This window comes from Nerophis lumbriciformis, linkage group LG13 (assembly GCF_033978685.3).
Source record: "Nerophis lumbriciformis linkage group LG13, RoL_Nlum_v2.1, whole genome shotgun sequence".
NCBI classification, from domain to species: domain Eukaryota; kingdom Metazoa; phylum Chordata; class Actinopteri; order Syngnathiformes; family Syngnathidae; genus Nerophis; species Nerophis lumbriciformis.
In genome coordinates this window covers 1,942,501-1,960,504 of record NC_084560.2, presented here as the reverse complement: position 1 = coordinate 1,960,504, position 18,004 = coordinate 1,942,501, and the positions used below count along the sequence as shown (strand labels likewise).

Here is an 18,004-nt window from a genome sequence, read left to right as displayed (position 1 = left end):
TATGCTAGTTAGCATGTATGTTTATGTGTCATCCAACTGACAGGACAACATATATTTAGTACAAATAAAAGCTACCGTATTTTCCGCACTATAAGGCGCACCGGATTATTAGCCGCACCTTCAATGAATTACATATTTCATAACTTTGTCCACCAATAAGCCGCCCCGGATTATAAGCCGCGCCTACGCTGCGCTAAAGGGAATGTCAAAAAAACAGTCAGATAGTTCAGTCAAACTTTAATAATATATTGAAAACCAGCGTTCTAACAACTCTGTCCCAAAATGTACGCAAATGTGCAATCACAAACATAGTAAAATTCAAAATGGTGTAGAGCAATAGCAACATAATGTTGCTCGAACGTTAATGTCACAACACACAAAATAAACATAGCGCTCACCTTCTGAAGTTATTCTTCATTCGTAAATCCTTCGAATTCTTCGTCTTCGGTGTCCGAATTGAAAAGTTGCGCAAGCGTGGGATCCAAAAATGGCCGGCTCCGTCTCGTCGAAGTCATCGGATTCAGTGTCGCTGTTGTTGTGCAGCAGTTCTGTGAATCCTGCCTTCCGGAAAGCTCGGACCACAGTTGTGACCGAAATATCTGCCCAGGCATTTACGATCCACTGGCAAATGTTGGCGTATGTCGTCCGGCGCTGTCTGCCCGTCTTAGTGAAGGTGTGTTCGCCTTCGGAGCTGTGTGAAAAAAGCCACCCGGCCTCTTCGCGTAAACTTCCCTTAACCACTCGCTCATCTTTTCTTCATCCATCCATCCCTTCGAGTTAGCTTTTATGATGACGCCGGCTGGAAAGGTCTCTTTTGGCAAGGTCTTCCTTTTGAATATCACCATGGGTGGAAGTTAGCATGGCAAGCTAGAACCACAGTGAAGGATGACTTCTCATTCCCTGTGGTGCGAATATTCACCGTACGTGCTCCCGTTCCACAGTGCGGTTCACAGGAATATCAGTTGCTGTGAAATACGGTAGTAATCCGTGTGCGGATGGAGAGATTGCGTCTTTTTATGAACCGGATCCTTGTCGCTTAGTAGAAGCCATTTTGTGGTCTTTACAGATGTAAACAGGAAATGAAACGTACGGTGATATCCGCGCGTTTTTTCTTCTTCTTCCGGGGGCGGGTGGTTGCTTACAGTAGAAGAAGAAGCGCTTCCTGTTCTATGGGGGCGGGTGCTTTCCTTGGCGGTTGCTTGCGTAGAAGAAGAAGCGCTTCCTGTTCTACCGGGAAAAAAGATGGCGGCTGTTTACCGAAGTTGCGAGATCGAAACTTTATGAAAATGAATCGTAATAAAGCGCACCGGGTTATAAGGCGCACTGTCAGCTTTTGAGAAAAATTGTGGTTTTTAGGTGCGCCTTATAGTGCGGAAAATACGGTATGTGGATATGGGTAGCGTCAGTGCCTATTTCCTTCTCAATATGCTGATACGCTGAGGAAATGGTTCCAACATTAGCACGGCTGTCATCATGGCAATGTGAAACGTACAGAGACAGCCAAATCACATGATCAAAGAATTCCTCATTCGCGGTAAAATGTCTCCTCTTTAGTTTTGGGCGTACATTAGGCTGCTGAGCATATTTTCACCAGTACAACCAATGCTAACGTTGGTTTTAGTCTTTGTTTTCTGATAGTATTGACAATAACCATATGATTGTTGTCATATTGTACTTACTTCTTCCTGAAAATAGCTTCATTACTGTGTCAAATGTGTAGGTTTGACATTTGTTATTGACAAAAGGCTTGTCTATTCAGCTATTATGGTCCCAGACCTCAACCCCTAGTAAGAGGCAGTGGAAGTTTGAAGTTCCTTGGAGTAGCTCAGTCCATCCAGCTGGATTCGGCTGCGTATCTGGCAACCTCAGTCAGGGACTACAGAATGTTGACCGTGATTGCAGTACCATTTCTGGCCACATTATTACACAAGGCAGCTTTAAAGGGGAACATTATCACAATTTCAGAAGGGTTAAAACTAATAAAAATCAGTTCCCAGTGGCGTATTTCATTTTTCGAAGTTTTTTTCAAAATGTTATCCATCACGCAATATCCCTAAAAAAAGCTTCAAAGTGCCTGATTTTAACCATCGTTATATACACCCGTCCATTTTCCTGTGACGTCACATAGTGATGCCAACACAAACAAACATGGCGGATAGAACAGCAAGCTATAGCGACATTAGCTCGGATTCAGACTCGGATTTCAGCGGCTTAAGCGATTCAACAGATTACGCATGTATTGAAACGGATGGTTGTAGTGTGGAGGCAGGTAGCGAAAGCGAAATTGAATAAGAAACTGAAGCTATTGAGCCATATCGGTTTGAACCGTATGCAAGCGAAACCGACGAAAACGACACGACAGCCAGCGACACGGGAGAAAGCGAGGACGAATTCGGCGATCGCCTTCTAACCAACGATTGGTATGTGTTTGTTTTTAAGTGTTGTAATGTTTTTAAGCTAAATTATTGGTAAACACAGTTTATGTATAATAATTTACGTAAAACCGCGAGTAATGAATAAAGTTTTCATCAATTAATATATTCTGTAGACACACCCTCATCCGCTCTCTTTTCCTGAAAGCTGATCTGTCCAGTTTTGGAGTTGATGTCAGCAGGCCAGGGAAGTTAGGGTCGATATTCTTCTCTTGATCATCTTCGGTGGCATAAGGGACGGTGTGAGCCAAGACATCCAGGGGGTTTAGCTCGCCCGTCTGCGGGAACAAACTGCCGCCATTGCTTGCCGTGCTACCGAGGTCCTTTGTCCCTGAATTGCTCACACACTCCGGCAGATTCAATGGGGGTCTGGCGGCAGATTTCTTTGACTTTATCGTTGGAAAATGCATCTGCTTTGAGTGTCGCAGGATATCCACACATTCTTGCCATCTCTGTCGTAGCATAGCTTTCGTCGGTAAAGTGCGCGGAACAAACGACTGACCATTTTCGTCGGCTTTCCCCACACCCTCGTATTTTGAACAAATTTCGTCCAATTTCTTGCCACTTTGGCATCTTTGGGCCACTGGTGCAACTTGAATCCGTCCCTGTTCGTGTTGTTACACCCTCCGACAACAGACCGACGAGGCATGATGTCTCCAAGGTACGGAAAACAGTCGAAAAAACGGAAAATAACAGAGCTGATTTGATTCGGTGTTTGTAATGTGTTTGAGAAAATGGCGGATTGCTTCCCGTTGTGACGTCATCGCTCAGAGAGCGAATAATAGAAAAGCGTTTAATTCGCCAAAATTCACCCATTTAGAGTTCGGAAATCGGTTACAAAAATATATGGTCTTTTTTCTGCAACATCAAGGTATACAGGTAAAAGCCAGTAAATTAGAATATTTTGAAAAACTTGATTTATTTCAGTAATTGCATTCAAAAGGTGTAACTTGTACATTATATTTATTCATTGCACACAGACTGATGCATTCAAATGTTTATTTCATTTAATTTTGATGATTTGAAGTGGCAACAAATGAAAATCCAAAATTCCGTGTGTCACAAAATTAGAATATTACTTAAGGCTAATACAAAAAAGGGATTTTTAGAAATGTTGGCCAACTGAAAAGTATGAAAATGAAAAATATGAGCATGTACAATACTCAATACTTGGTTGGAGCTCCTTTTGCCTCAATTACTGCGTTAATGCGGCGTGGCATGGAGTCGATGAGTTTCTGGCACTGCTCAGGTGTTATGAGAGCCCAGGTTGCTCTGATAGTGGCCTTCAACTCTTCTGCGTTTTTGGGTCTGGCATTCTGCATCTTCCCTTTCACAATACCCCACAGATTTTCTATGGGGCTAAGGTCAGGGGAGTTGGCGGGCCAATTTAGAACAGAAATACCATGGTCCGTAAACCATGCACGGGTAGATTTTGCGCTGTGTGCAGGCGCCAAGTCCTGTTGGAACTTGAAATCTCCATCTCCATAGAGCAGGTCAGCAGCAGGAAGCATGAAGTGCTCTAAAACTTGCTGGTAGACGGCTGCGTTGACCATGGATCTCAGGAAACAGAGTGGACCGACACCAGCAGATGACATGGCACCCCAAACCATCACTGATGGTGGAAACTTTACACGTGGATCCTGTGCCTCTCCTGTCTTCCTCCAGACTCTGGGACCTCGATTTCCAAAGGAAATGCAAAATTTGCTTTCGTCAGAAAACATGACTTTGGACCACTCAGCAGCAGTCCAGCTGGTGTCGGTCCACCCTGTTTCCTGAGATCCAGGGTCGACGCAGCCGTCTACCAGCAAGTTTTAGAGCACTTCATGCTTCCTGCTGCTGACCTGCTCTATGGAGATGGAGATTTCAAGTTCCAACAGGACTTGGCGCCTGCACACAGCGCAAAATCTACCCGTGCCTGGTTTACGGACCATGGTATTTCTGTTCTAAATTGGCCCGCCAACTCCCCTGACCTTAGCCCCATAGAAAATCTGTGGGGTATTGTGAAAAGGAAGATGCAGAATGCCAGACCCAAAAACGCAGAAGAGTTGAAGGCCACTATCAGAGCAACCTGGGCTCTCATAACACCTGAGCAGTGCCAGAAACTCATCGACTCCATGCCACGCCGCATTAACGCAGTAATTGAGGCAAAAGGAGCTCCAACCAAGTATTGAGTATTGTACATGCTCATATTTTTCATTTTCATACTTTTCAGTTGGCCAACATTTCTAAAAATCCCTTTTTTGTATTAGCCTTAAGTAATATTCTAATTTTGTGACACACGGAATTTTGGATTTTCATTTGTTGCCACTTCAAATCATCAAAATTAAATGAAATAAACATTTGAATGCATCAGTCTGTGTGCAATGAATAAATATAATGTACAAGTTACACCTTTTGAATGCAATTACTGAAATAAATCAAGTTTTTCAAAATATTCTAATTTACTGGCTTTTACCTGTATATTGACGCTTACATAGGTCTGGTGATAATGTTCCCCTTTAAAGATACATGTGTCTACGGGTGTTCTCGTGAATCCGGTAGTTATTCCGATGGCATTCCAAGTTCCTAAATATTTGTCCTTTAACATGAGAAGCGCATGCACAGGAAAGAATGCTCGTGTTCTTTTGTGGTGTAAAAAAAAAAAGAACGTGTCCATCGACAAATGTTAACCATAGAATAAAATCCTTCTTACACCGTGTTCACTCTCGTTCTTACACTACAACAAATCGTATCGATTCATTCGGTTTTTGAATGGCGTGGTAAGCCATGTATAGAATGGTGCATCACAAAAAGATGTACAACCCAAATGGAAAGGAACTCCCGAGTCCTACTTGCAAGAGTTGCTTCAGGGCCTTCATCTTCTCGTACTCGCCCTCCATGGCCTGTTGCTTGTCATTCACCTGCACACAGAAGAATGAAATGAGTCACAGTTTCCTCGGTTCCCGTGAGGAGCTTCGTCTCTTCTTCACCAGCATTAGAGCTGTGGTGTCCACTAGTTGTGTGCACCTCGCTCCCAAACCCCGCAGAATGTCCCCGGATGTCATTGTACTACATTTTATAGTATATACCTTTCATATACAACATGTCCATGTAGAGTTCTCTTTATAGGCAGACTAAATACAAACTATAAAAGCAGTGAAGTTGTCAGGTTGTGTAAATGGTAAATAAAAAGAGAATACAACAAATCCTTTTCAACTTATAATTCAATTGAATAGACTGCAAAGACAAGATATTTCATGTTCACACTGAGAAACTTCTTTCTTTTTTGGCTTGGCATTGTCTTGCTGAAATAAGCAGGGGCGTCCATGATAACGTTGCGTGGATGTACCTTTCAGCATGAATGGTGCCTTCACAGATGTGTAAGTTACCCATGCCTTGGCCACTAATACACCCCCATACCATCACACATGCTGCCTTTTACACTTTGCACTTATAGTCCGGATGGACGACGTCCACAGTTTCCAAAACTATTTGAAGTGTGGACTCGTTAGACCACAACACTTTTCCACTTTGTCTCAGTGCATCTTAGATGAGCTCGGGCCCAGCGAAGCCGGCGGCGTTTCTGGGTGTTGTTGATAAATGGCGTTTGCTTTGCATAATAAAGTTTTAACTTACACTTACAGATGTAGCGACCAACTGTAGTTAGTTCTGAAGTGTTCCTGAGCCCATGTGGTGATATCCTTTACACACTGATGTGGCTTTTTGATGCAGAAATGTTGTTCTTAAACAATTTGCTCAGGCATTTGTTGACAAAGTGGTGACCCTCGCCCCGTCCTTGTTTGTGAATGACTGAGCAATTCACGGAAGCTGCTCTTATACCCAATCATGGCACCCACCTGTTCCCAATTAGCCTGTTCACCTGTGGGATATTCCAAATAAGTGATGAGCATTCCTCAACTTTCTCACTCTTTTTTGCAACTTCTGCCAGCTTTTTTGAAACATGTTGCAGGCATCAAATTCCAAATGAGCTAATATTTGCAAAAAATAACAGAGTTTCTCAGTGTGAACATGAAATATCTTGTCTTTGCAGTCTATTTAATTGAATATGAGTTGAAAAGGATTTGTTGTATTCTCTTCTTATTTACCATTTACCACAAGGTGACAACTTCACTGCTTTTGGGGTTTGTAGTTACTTCCTGACTGCATGTCATTTCTGTCTCTACGGTTACACTTCTCAGAATTTCATCACAACACGTCTCTGTGGTGACTGGGTGGGTTATTTTGGACCCTGTTACCTCCGCAGTATGGCAGTTTTTGTGGATTGTAGTCAGACCTGTGTGGTCTGTACATCAGTTGTTATGAGTTAGATGAATGAGCACATTGTAGTCAGACCTGTGTGGTCTGTACATCAGTTGTTATGACTTAGATGAATGAGCACATTGTAGTCAGACCTGTGTGGTCTGTACATCAGTTGTTATGAGTTAGATGAATGAGCACATTGTAGTCAGACCTGTGTGGTCTGTACATCAGTTGTTATAACTTAGATGAATGAGCACAATATAAATCCAAGTTTCTTCTATTGATGAATAATACTGCTGTGATTTGACTTGAGGAGTTTTAAGGTGTTGTATTTGTGTCTAATGCCATAAAAGACAAACGGTACCTCCTTTTCCAGGGCTTTCAGGTTGAGCTCCATCACCTCCACCATATGTTGTGCTCCTCTCAGTTCCTGATGCGCCTCCTCTCTCCTTCTCCCTTCCCTTACCAAATCCTCTCTAAGAGCCTTCACCTCCTCCTCGGCCCTCCGCAGCTTATCTTGTACTTTCTGTTTCTCCCTCGCCAAAGTCTGCTGCAACTCCTCCTCTCTTGGAACACATTCCTCCTCAGCTGTATGGACCTCCTTGTCCAACAAGTCTTCATGCTCCAGCCTCCTCTCCACCTCCCACAGTCTTTTCTTCTTCTCCTCCATCTCTTTTTGGATGTTCTCACATTGGACTTCCAGCTGCTTCCGCTCTTCGTCACTTCTCCTCTGCACTTCTCTCATCCTGTCCTCCTCGTCCTCCATCTTTATCAAGGTGCTCTTCAGCTGCTGCACCTCCCTTTCCCGCTCCTCCAGCATTAAGGAGATCTGTTTGGCCTTTTCCTTCCATCGGGTCACTTCTTCCTCCAGGGATTGTGTTTTCCTCAGCAGGAGTTCCAGCTGCTCCATTCTGACCTCCTTTTCTTCCGGATTGCTCGTTTCCTCCTCTAGCAGTTCCGAGCTCAGGTATTCTCGCGCGTGTTCCTCCTGTTCTTTCTTCTCCCCCTCCATCTCAGTCCACGTGCTCTTCAGCTGCTGCACCTCCCTTTCCCGCTCCTCCAGCATTAAGGAGATCTGTTTGGCCTTTTCCTTCCATTGGGTCACTTCTTCCTCCAGGGAATGTGTTTTTGTCAGCAGGAGTTCCAGCTGCTCCATTCTGGCCTCCTTTTCTTCCAGCTTGTTTTTGTCCTCCTCCTGCAGCTGGCATTCTTGCACATGTTCCTCCCCCTCTCTGACAGCACTCATCTGCTCCTCTTCTAATGACAATATGCCTGAATGGAGCATCTCATGTTTGCTTCCTCTTTCCTGTACCAAGTCAGCCTCCTCCTTTAATGCCATCCTCTTCTTCTCCTCCTCCTCCATTCTGCTGGCCCTCATCTCCGCCTGGTGCAGCTCCTCCCTCAGACATTGCACCTCGCCTGTAGAGGGCACACAAGGCTTCAGTCCTCCGCTGGATGCAGTGAAGGAGAAAAAAGCAGCAGTACTGACCGCCCAGTGCGTCTTTGGCCTCCTGCAGCGTGTGCAGGTGCGCGCTCAGGTGAGAGCGCTCCTCCTGGGCCTGGCGCAGCTGCGTTTGGAGCTCCTGAAGCTGCTCCAGCAGGGATGCTGAGCGAGACCTGACCAAACAAAACAGTTTGGACCACATGCGTCTCCACTGTTCCTCAAGCAGGTCTCTCGGCTTACCTGAGCTCCTGCGCCTGCTCCTCCTGCAGCTCTTCTTGCCTTTGCACAGCAGCCTGCACCTCCTGGAGCCTGCTGCTCTCCATCTGCTGCTCCTTGTGCACACGCTCCATCCTGGCGATGTCCTCCGCCGCCAGCTGGAGCTCCTTCTGTGCTTGCTTCAGCTCCTCCAACACCGAGGCGTGCTGAGAGGAGCGCTGAGGGGAGACAACGACGTTCTGGAGTAACCTTGTTAGCTCACGGGTGTTGTTGAGAAGTACCTTCAGCAGAGCGTCTCTGACGTCGGCCGCTTCCTCTTCTGCCCTCACCCTGGCCCGCAGTTGGCTCTCCAACGCCCCCTGGAGGACAGCGTGTCAGTGCGGCGGACATAATGAGAGACACTGAAGCTCACCTTCAGGTCGCTGATGATGTCTTCTTTCTCCAGCAGCTCAGCATTAAGCCTGAAAAAGTCCACAAACAATTAGTGACTTGACTGCGGTCACATGACAACTGATGCTTCTCCTACCTCTTCTCTACCTCCTGCTCTCCTTCCTTCACTTGCTCCTCCTTGCCCTGCAGGTTCACCTTTGTTCTATGAAGCTCATTCTTCCCTTCTTGTAGCGCCTCCTCCCTGATCTGCATATTCCTTTCCCTGCGGCTAAGCTCCGCCTCTTCTTGAGACAGCGCTTCCCTCAACTTTTGTAGCCCTGCTTCCTTCCCTTTCACCTCCTCCTCTTTTCCATGCAGCTCGTCCTCCAACTCCTGCAACTTTGTCTCCTTGCTCTGGAGCTCTTCCTGCCTCCTAACAAGTTCTAACTCTCCTTGACAGAGGTCCTCCTCTCTCTTCTGTAGCTCCGCCTCCTTTCCCTGGACTTCTTTCTTCTTCCCGCAGAGCTCTAGCTCTTCTTGACAGAGGACCACTTCTCTCCCCGTTAGCTCCGCCTCCTTTACCTGGACTTCTTCCTTCTTCTGGCAAAGTTCTAACTCTCCTTGACAGAGGTCCTCCTCGCTCTTCTGTAGCTCCGCCTCCATTCCCTGGACATCTTCCTTTTTCTGGCAAAGTTCCAACTCTTCTTGACAGAGGACCGCCTCTCTCTTCTGTAGCTCCGCCTCCTTTCCCCGGACTTCTTCCTTCTTCTGGCAAAGTTCTAACTCTCCTTGATAGAGCAGCTCCTCTCTCTTCTGTAGCTCCGCCTCTTTTCCCTGGACTTCTTCCTTCTTCCCGCAAAGTTGTAACTCTCCTTGACCGAGAAGCTCCTCTCTCTTCTGTAGCTCCGCCTCTTTTCTCTGGACTTCTTTCTTCTTGCTGTCAAGCTCTGATTCATTCTTGCTCTCCACCTGGTCCTTCTGATTACGGAGCTGCATCTCTTCATGACAAAGGACCTCCACCCTTTTCTGCAATGCCAGCTCCTTGTTCTCCACCTCTTCCTCTTTGCAGCCAAGCTCCACTTGTCCTTGAAAAATGACCTCCTCGCGCTTCTGTAGCTCCGCCTCTTTTTTCTCAACCTCTTCCTCCCTGCAGCCAATCTTCACCTGTGCTTGACAGAGGACCTCCTCTTTCGTCTGCAGCTCCGCCTCCTTATGTTGCAACTCTTCTTCCTTACTGTGAAGCTCCACCTCTCCTTGACAGAGGACCGCCTCTCTCTTCTGTAGCTCCGCCTCCTTGCATTGTGTCTCCTTTACCTTGCTGTGAAGATCCACCTCTCCTTGACGGAGGACCTTCTCCCTCCTCCGTAGCTCCGCCTCCTTGCGTTGTTTCTCCTCTTCCTTGCTACCACGCTCCACCTCATATCTGCTCCGTAGCTCCGCCTCCTTGCTTTGCGTCTCTTCTTCCTCGCTGCAAAACTCCACCTCTCTTTGAAGGAGGACCTCCTCTCTTTTCTGTAGCTCCGCCTCCTTGTATTGGGTCTCCTTTACCTTGCTGTGAAGCTCCACCTCTCCTTGACGGAGGACCTCCACTTTCCTCTGTAGATCCGCCTCCTTTTGTTGCATCCCTTCTTCCTTTCCGCTAAGCTCCACCTCTCCTTGACGGAGGACCTTCTCCCTCTTCTTTAGCTCCGCCTCCTTGCGTTGTATCTCCACTTCCTTGCTACTACGCTCCACCTCATCTCTGCTCGGTAGCTCCGCCTCCTTGCTTTGCATCTCTTCTTCCTCGCTGCCAAACTCCACCTCTCTTCGAAGGAGGACCTTCTCCCTCTTCTTTAGCTCCGCCTTCTCGCTCTGAACCTCTTCTTCTTTGCTGCGAAGCTCCGCCTCTCCTTGACAGAGGACCGCCTCTCTCTTCTGTAGCTCCGCCTCCTTGCATTGTGTCTCCTTTACCTTGCTGCGGAGCTCCACCTCTCCTTGACGGAGGACCTTCTCCCTCTTCCGTAGCTCCGCCTCCATGCGTTGTTTCTCCTCTTCCTCGCTACCACGCTCCACCTCCTCTCTTTTCTGTAGCTCCGCCTCCTTGCTTTGCGTCTCCTCTTCCTCGTTGCGAAACTCCACCTCTCTTTGAAGGAGGACCTCCTCTCTTTTCTGTAGCTCTGCCTCCTTGCATTGTGTCTCCTTTACATTGCTGTGAAGCTCCACCTCTCCTTGACGGAGGACCTTCTCCCTCTTCCGTAGCTCCGCCTCCTTGCGTTGTTTCTCCTCTTCCTCGCTACCACGCTCCACCTCCTCTCTTTTCTGTAGCTCCGCCTCCTTGCTTTGCGTCTCCTCTTCCTTGCTGCGAAGCTCCGCCTCTCTCTTCTGTAGCTCCGCCTCCTGGCTTTGCATCTCACCTTCCTTGCTGCGAAGCTCCACCTCTCTCTGACAGAGGACCGCCTCTCTTTTCTGAAACTCCGCCTCCTTGCTGTGAACCACTCCTTCCTTGCTACGAAGCTCCACCTCTCCCTTCTGGTGAAGCTGGCTCTCCAGTGCTTGCCGTGTAGATGTGGCCTCCCGATCTCTGTAAACACACGCCATGAACATAGAAACAGCTTAGTTTGATTGACAGCTGCACACCTGTTGAGTTGGTGCGTGAGCGCCAGTGCATTTTTGTGAAGATGCTGGTTGTCGTCCTCCAGCAGTTTCAGTCGTGTCTGCAGCAAGGTCTTCTCCTCGGTCAGCCGTCGCACAGTAAGCTCCGCCCTCTAACAGACACGTTACTCACTCGCATGCCTGCGACCTCTGACCTTGAACGTACTCACCTGCGCTTCCTGGTGCCTCCAATGGAGGGCGCTCTCGGTGTCGGACAGGACGGACAACAGGGAGGAGGTGCCGTGCACAGAGTGTGGGGGGGCGCTGCTGTTCAACACCCGAGACTGACAGCAACAAAGAAGGAGAAGCGGCAGAATTTCACTGAATTGGTCATCCTCGTGTGAAAAGACTGTCAAATTAAATATGTTCTCCGTTCACTTTCTTTCTGTCGACAAAGGTGTATTCAGAACAAGTGCAACAATATTTCCCCTGCGGGCCTAAAACAATAAATAAAGGTGGGCGTCACCTCCCATTCTTGGTGTGACGATCCCATTCAGAACACAATTCTTCGAATACAGTGCCGCTCCCAGTCTGTGGAACGCTCTCCCTGACCACCTGAGGGCACCACAGACTGTGGATGCTTTTAAAACAGGCTTAAAAACCCTTCTTTTTTTTTAGATATACAGGTAAAAGCCAGTAAATTAGAATATTTTGAAAAACTTGATTTATTTCAGTAATTGCATTCAAAAGGTGTAACTTGTACATTATATTTATTCATTGCACACAGACTGATGCATTCAAATGTTTATTTCATTTAATTTTGATGATTTGAAGTGGCAACAAATGAAAATCCAAAATTCCGTGTGTCACACAATTAGAATATTACTTAAGGCTAATACAAAAAAGGGATTTTTAGAAATGTTGGCCAACTGAAAAGTATGAAAATGAAAAATATGAGCATGTACAATACTCAATACTTGGTTGGAGCTCCTTTTGCCTCAATTACTGCGTTAATGCGGCGTGGCATGGAGTCGATGAGTTTCTGGCACTGCTCAGGTGTTATGAGAGCCCAGGTTGCTCTGATAGTGGCCTTCAACTCTTCTGCGTTTTTTGGTCTGGCATTCTGCATCTTCCTTTTCACAATACCCCACAGATTTTCTATGGGGCTAAGGTCAGGGGAGTTGGCGGGCCAATTTAGAACAGAAATACCATGGTCCGTAAACCAGGCACGGGTAGATTTTGCGCTGTGTGCAGGCGCCAAGTCCTGTTGGAACTTGAAATCTCCATCTCCATAGAGCAGGTCAGCAGCAGGAAGCATGAAGTGCTCTAAAACTTGCTGGTAGACGGCTGCGTTGACCCTGGATCTCAGGAAACAGAGTGGACCGACACCAGCAGATGACATGGCACCCCAAACCATCACCCAACCATGCAAATTTTGCATTTCCTTTGGAAATCGAGGTCCCAGAGTCTGGAGGAAGACAGGAGAGGCACAGGATCCACGTTGCCTGAAGTCTAGTGTAAAGTTTCCACCATCAGTGATGGTTTGGGGTGCCATGTCATCTGCTGGTGTCGGTCCACTCTGTTTCCTGAGATCCAGGGTCAACGCAGCCGTCTACCAGCAAGTTTTAGAGCACTTCATGCTTCCTGCTGCTGACCTGCTCTATGGAGATGGAGATTTCAAGTTCCAACAGGACTTGGCGCCTGCACACAGCGCAAAATCTACCCGTGCCTGGTTTACGGACCGTGGTATTTCTGTTCTAAATTGGCCCGCCAACTCCCCTGACCTTAGCCCCATAGAAAATCTGTGGGGTATTGTGAAAAGGAAGATGCAGAATGCCAGACCCAAAAACGCAGAAGAGTTGAAGGCCACTATCAGAGCAACCTGGGCTCTCATAACACCTGAGCAGTGCCAGAAACTCATCGACTCCATGCCACGCCGCGTTAACGCAGTAATTGAGGCAAAAGGAGCTCCAACCAAGTATTGAGTATTGTACATGCTCATATTTTTCATTTTCATACTTTTCAGTTGGCCAACATTTCTAAAAATCCCTTTTTTGTATTAGCCTTAAGTAATATTCTAATTTTGTGACACACGGAATTTTGGATTTTCATTTGTTGCCACTTCAAATCATCAAAATTAAATGAAATAAACATTTGAATGCATCAGTCTGTGTGCAATGAATAAATATAATGTACAAGTTACACCTTTTGAATGCAATTACTGAAATAAATCAAGTTTTTCAAAATATTCTAATTTACTGGCTTTTACCTGTATGTGTGCTAGTTCTAGCTATTAGAACTACTATTTACTTTACTTGTTGGGGGCAGCTATTTGTGGTTCTAGTGTTGTTTTTTTTGCTTGTTTTTTAAATGCACTGTAGCACTTTGAGTTGTTAGCTCAATGTAGAGTGCTTTTACGAATTACATCTATTATTATTATTATTGTTATTATTATTATCCGGAAATTATTTATAGCGTTTTTCCGCATTTTTTTTTATGTTACAGCTTATTCCAAAATATTTTTTCCCTCAAAATACCCCATAATAACAATGTGAAAAGGTTTTTTATGTACAAACTCCAAAAGCAGTGAAGTTGTCAGGTTGTGTAAATGGTAAATAAAAAGAGAATACAACAAATCCTTTTCAACTTATATTCAATTGAATAGACTGCAAAGACAAGATATTTCATGTTCACACTGAGAAACTTTGTTATTTTTGAACAAATATTAGCTCATTTGGAATTTGATGCCTGCGACATGTTTCAAAAAAGCTGGCACAAGTGGCAAAAAAGAGTGAGAAAGTTGAGGAATGCTCATCAAAGACTTATTTGGAACATCCCACAGGTGAACAGGCTAATTGGGAACAGGTGGGTGCCATGATTGGGTATAAAAGCATCCATCCATCCATTTTCTACCGCTTATTCCCTTTGGGGTCGCGGGGGGCGCTGGAGCCTATCTCAGCTACAATAGGGCGGAAGGCGGGGTACACCCTGGACAAGTCGCCACCTCATCGCAGGGCCAACACAGATAGACAGACAACATTCACACTCACATCCACACACTAGGGCCAATTTAGTGTTGCCAATCAACTTATCCCCAGGTGCATGTCTTTGGAAGCAGCTTCCATGAAATGCTCAGTCATTCACAAACAGAACGGGACGAGGGTCACCACTTTGTCAACAAATGCCTGAGCAAATTGTTTAAGAACAACATTTCTCAACAAGGAATTTAGGGATTTCACCATCTACGCTCTGTAATATCATCAAAAGGTTCAGAGAATCTGGAGAAATCACTGCACGTAAGCCATGATATTACACACCTTGGATCCCTCAGGCGCTACTGCATCAAAAAGCCAGATCAGTGTGTAAAGGATATCACCACATGGGCTCAGGAACACTTCAGAAAACCACTGTCAGTAACTACAGTTGGTCGCTACATCTGTAAGTGCAAGTTAAAACTCTACTATGCAAAGTCAAAGCCATTTATCAACAACACCCAGAAACGCATTGCTGGGCCCGAGCTCATCTAAGATGGACTGATTCAAAGTGGAAAAGTGTTCTGTGGTCTGACGAGTCCACATTTTAAATTGTTTTTGGAAACTGCGGACGTCGTGTCCTCCGGACCAAAGAGGAAAAGAACCATCCGGATTGTTCTAGGGTGAAAGTGTAAAAGGCAGCATGTGTGATGGTATGGGGGTGTATTAGTGGCCGAGGCATGGGTAACTTAAAGTTAAAGTTAAAGTACCAATGATTGTCACACACACACGAGGTGTGGCGAAATTATTCTCTGCATTTGACCCATCACCTTTTATCACCCCCTGGGAGGTGAGGGGAGCAGTGAGCAGCAGCAGTGGCCGCGCCTGGGAATCATTTTTGGTGATTTAACCCCCAATTCCAACCCTTGATGCTGAGTGCCAAGCAGGGAGGTAATGGGTCCCATTTTTACAGTCTTTGGTATGACTCGGCCGGGATTTGAACTCACAACCTACCGATCTCAGGGCGGACACTCTAACCACTAGGCTACTGGGTAGGTACACATCTGTGAAGGCACCATTAATGCTGAAAGGTACATACAGCTTTTGGAGCAACATCAACGTTTTCATGGACGCCCCTGCTTATTTCAGCAAGACCATGCCACATTCTGCACATCTTACAACAGTGTAGCTTCATAGTAAAAGAGTGTGGGTACTAGACTGGCCTGCCTGTAGTCCAGACCTGTGTCCCATTGAAAATATGAAGGCTAAAATATGAGAAGGGAGACTGTTGAACAACTTAAGCAAGAATGGGAAAGAATTCCACTTCAAAAATGTGTCTCCTCAGTTCCCAAACCTTTACTGAGTGTTGTTAAAAGGAAAGGCCATGTAACACAGTGGTAAAAATGACTTTTTTGCAATGTGTTGCTGCCATTCAATTCTAAGTTCATGATTATTTGCAAATATAAGTTGAAAAGGATTTGTTGTATTCTCTTTTTATTTACCATTTACACAACGTGACCACTTCACTGCTTTTGTACTTTGTACATGTGTATGTATTAGGTATGTAACGGTTTTGCAGCTACCGCAGTATTTGTTTTTCAAGTCCTCACAATAATGCCGTGATGCGTGACGAAATCAAACAAAAACTGAAGTGTGCAGTTTTTTTCTGGCGCTTTAGTGTCGGGTACGAAAATAAACTACATCTCCCAGAATCCTCTGCGCAGTGCGGGACCGGCAAGGTGCAATGTTCCTGCACTATTCTTGGCACTTAAAAAGACATGTATGTAGTACTAAACAAGATTAGAAACTGTTAGCATTATATTTGTGGTCAATTACAGTAATTGTGTTCATCCTAAACATTCTTGCCACTTATAATTACACACTAAGGCCTTTTTGGGACACATACCACAATAATATCGTACCATGTGATTTTGATACCTTTACATCTCTAATACGCACGCAAACATTCTTGTATTTGTTACCTTCTTGAGACCTGAGGAAAATGCCTCCCTCTTTAGGGCCAGCCTTTCTAGATATATAAAGAAGTGTATTTACAACATTAATAATATATACATACTATGCACATATAAAAAAGCTTGTTGTGAAAAAAAGAGTTGGAATTTCACAAGAAAAAGGTCACAATTTCACAAGAAATACGTAGAATGTTGGCAGTATTATAATAAAAGTCCTTATTTTACTCAACGCAAGTCAAAATTTTACAAGAAAAAGGTCACAATTTCACAAGAAATACGTAGAATGTTGGCAGTATTATAATAAAAGTCCTTATTTTACTCAACGCAAGTCAAAATTTTACCAAAAAACTGAACATTTGTGCAATATTATGGTACAAGTTGAATTTTACTCAATAGCAGTCGCAATTTTACAAGAAAAGCTTAAAATTTGGGCAATTTTATGAAAATAGTCGTCATTTAACTCGACAAAAGTCACAATTTTAAAGTTAAAGTAGCAATGATTGTCACACACACACAAGGTGTGGCGAAATTACTCTCTGCATTTGACCCATCACCCTTGATCACTCCCTGGGAGGTGAGGGGAGCAGTGAGCAGCATTAGAAAACTTTACAATTTTAGACTTAGACTTCCTTTTTATTGTTATTCAAATTTGAACTTTACAGTACAAATAAGAACAGAATTTCGTTACATAAGCTCATGGTAGTGCAGGATAAAAAAGCAATAAGGTGCATATATAAATTTTGGCGGTATTATATATAAAAATGCAATATTACTTTGCAAAATGATGACAAAAATCACAATTTTACTCAAAAAGTGTCACTATTTTACAAGAACAACAAATATATTGTGATAAAAGTCAGAATTTTACATGACAAATGTCACCATTTTGCATTAAAAGGTAATTTTACATGAAAAAGTAATAGTTTTACAAGAAAATATTGCAATATTACAGAAACAGAAAGAATATGAGAAATTGTTCCCAATTCTTTAAGAAAGAAGTCCACACGTTGTGAGAAAAAGACTGCTTTTAGTTATTTTTGTTTTGCTTTTAAATTTTTGTTTGTAATTGTTTTTTAATCTTTATTATTTACTCCAAGTTATTACAGTATGTCTCTATATACATATTTATTTTACACGCACGCACACGCACACAAACACACACACACACACACACACACACACACACACACACACACACACACACACACACACACACACACACACACACACATTCTTGTATTTGTTACCTTCTTGAGACCTGAGAAAAATGCCTCCCTCTTTAGGACCAGCCTTTCTAGATATATAAAGAAGTGTATTTACAACATTAATAATATATACATACTATGCACATATAAAAAAGCTTGTTGTGAAAAAAGAGTTGGAATTTCACAAGAAAAAGGTCACAATTTCACAAGAAATACGTAGAATGTTGGCAGTATTATAATAAAAGTCCTTATTTTACTCAACGCAAGTCAAAATTTTACCAAAAAACTGAACATTTGTGCAATATTATGGTACAAGTTGAATTTTACTCAATAGCAGTCGCAATTTTACAAGAAAAGCTTAAAATTTGGGCAATTTTATGAAAATAGTCGTCATTTAACTCGACAAAAGTCACAATTTTAAAGTTAAAGTAGCAATGATTGTCACACACACACAAGGTGTGGCGAAATTACTCTCTGCATTTGACCCATCACCCTTGATCACTCCCTGGGAGGTGAGGGGAGCAGTGAGCAGCATTAGAAAACTTTACAATTTTAGACTTAGACTTCCTTTTTATTGTTATTC

The 18,004-nt window shown here is 44.3% G+C and overlaps 1 protein-coding gene across 4 annotated transcripts in view; it reads right to left on the bottom strand.

Moving 5' to 3' along the window:
* Positions 1-18,004, bottom strand: part of LOC133613904 (uncharacterized) — a 79,977-nt gene that overhangs the window by 25,408 nt on the left and 36,565 nt on the right. For all 4 annotated transcript variants that reach the window (XR_009816516.2, XM_061971803.1, XM_061971802.1 and 1 more), the window contains 9 exons: positions 11,502-11,615; positions 11,317-11,444; positions 8,858-11,260; positions 8,744-8,792; positions 8,613-8,690; positions 8,356-8,549; positions 8,161-8,288; positions 7,036-8,090; positions 5,264-5,332 (listed from right to left, as the gene is read on the bottom strand). Coding sequence is in view for 3 of the 4 variants with exons in the window: in XM_061971803.1 (XP_061827787.1) it covers positions 5,264-5,332; positions 7,036-8,090; positions 8,161-8,288; positions 8,356-8,549; positions 8,613-8,690; positions 8,744-8,792; positions 8,858-11,260; positions 11,317-11,444; positions 11,502-11,615 (4,218 nt within the window). In the remaining variant the exon portion in view is untranslated. The remainder of the gene's footprint in view (positions 1-5,263; positions 5,333-7,035; positions 8,091-8,160; positions 8,289-8,355; positions 8,550-8,612; positions 8,691-8,743; positions 8,793-8,857; positions 11,261-11,316; positions 11,445-11,501; positions 11,616-18,004) is intronic.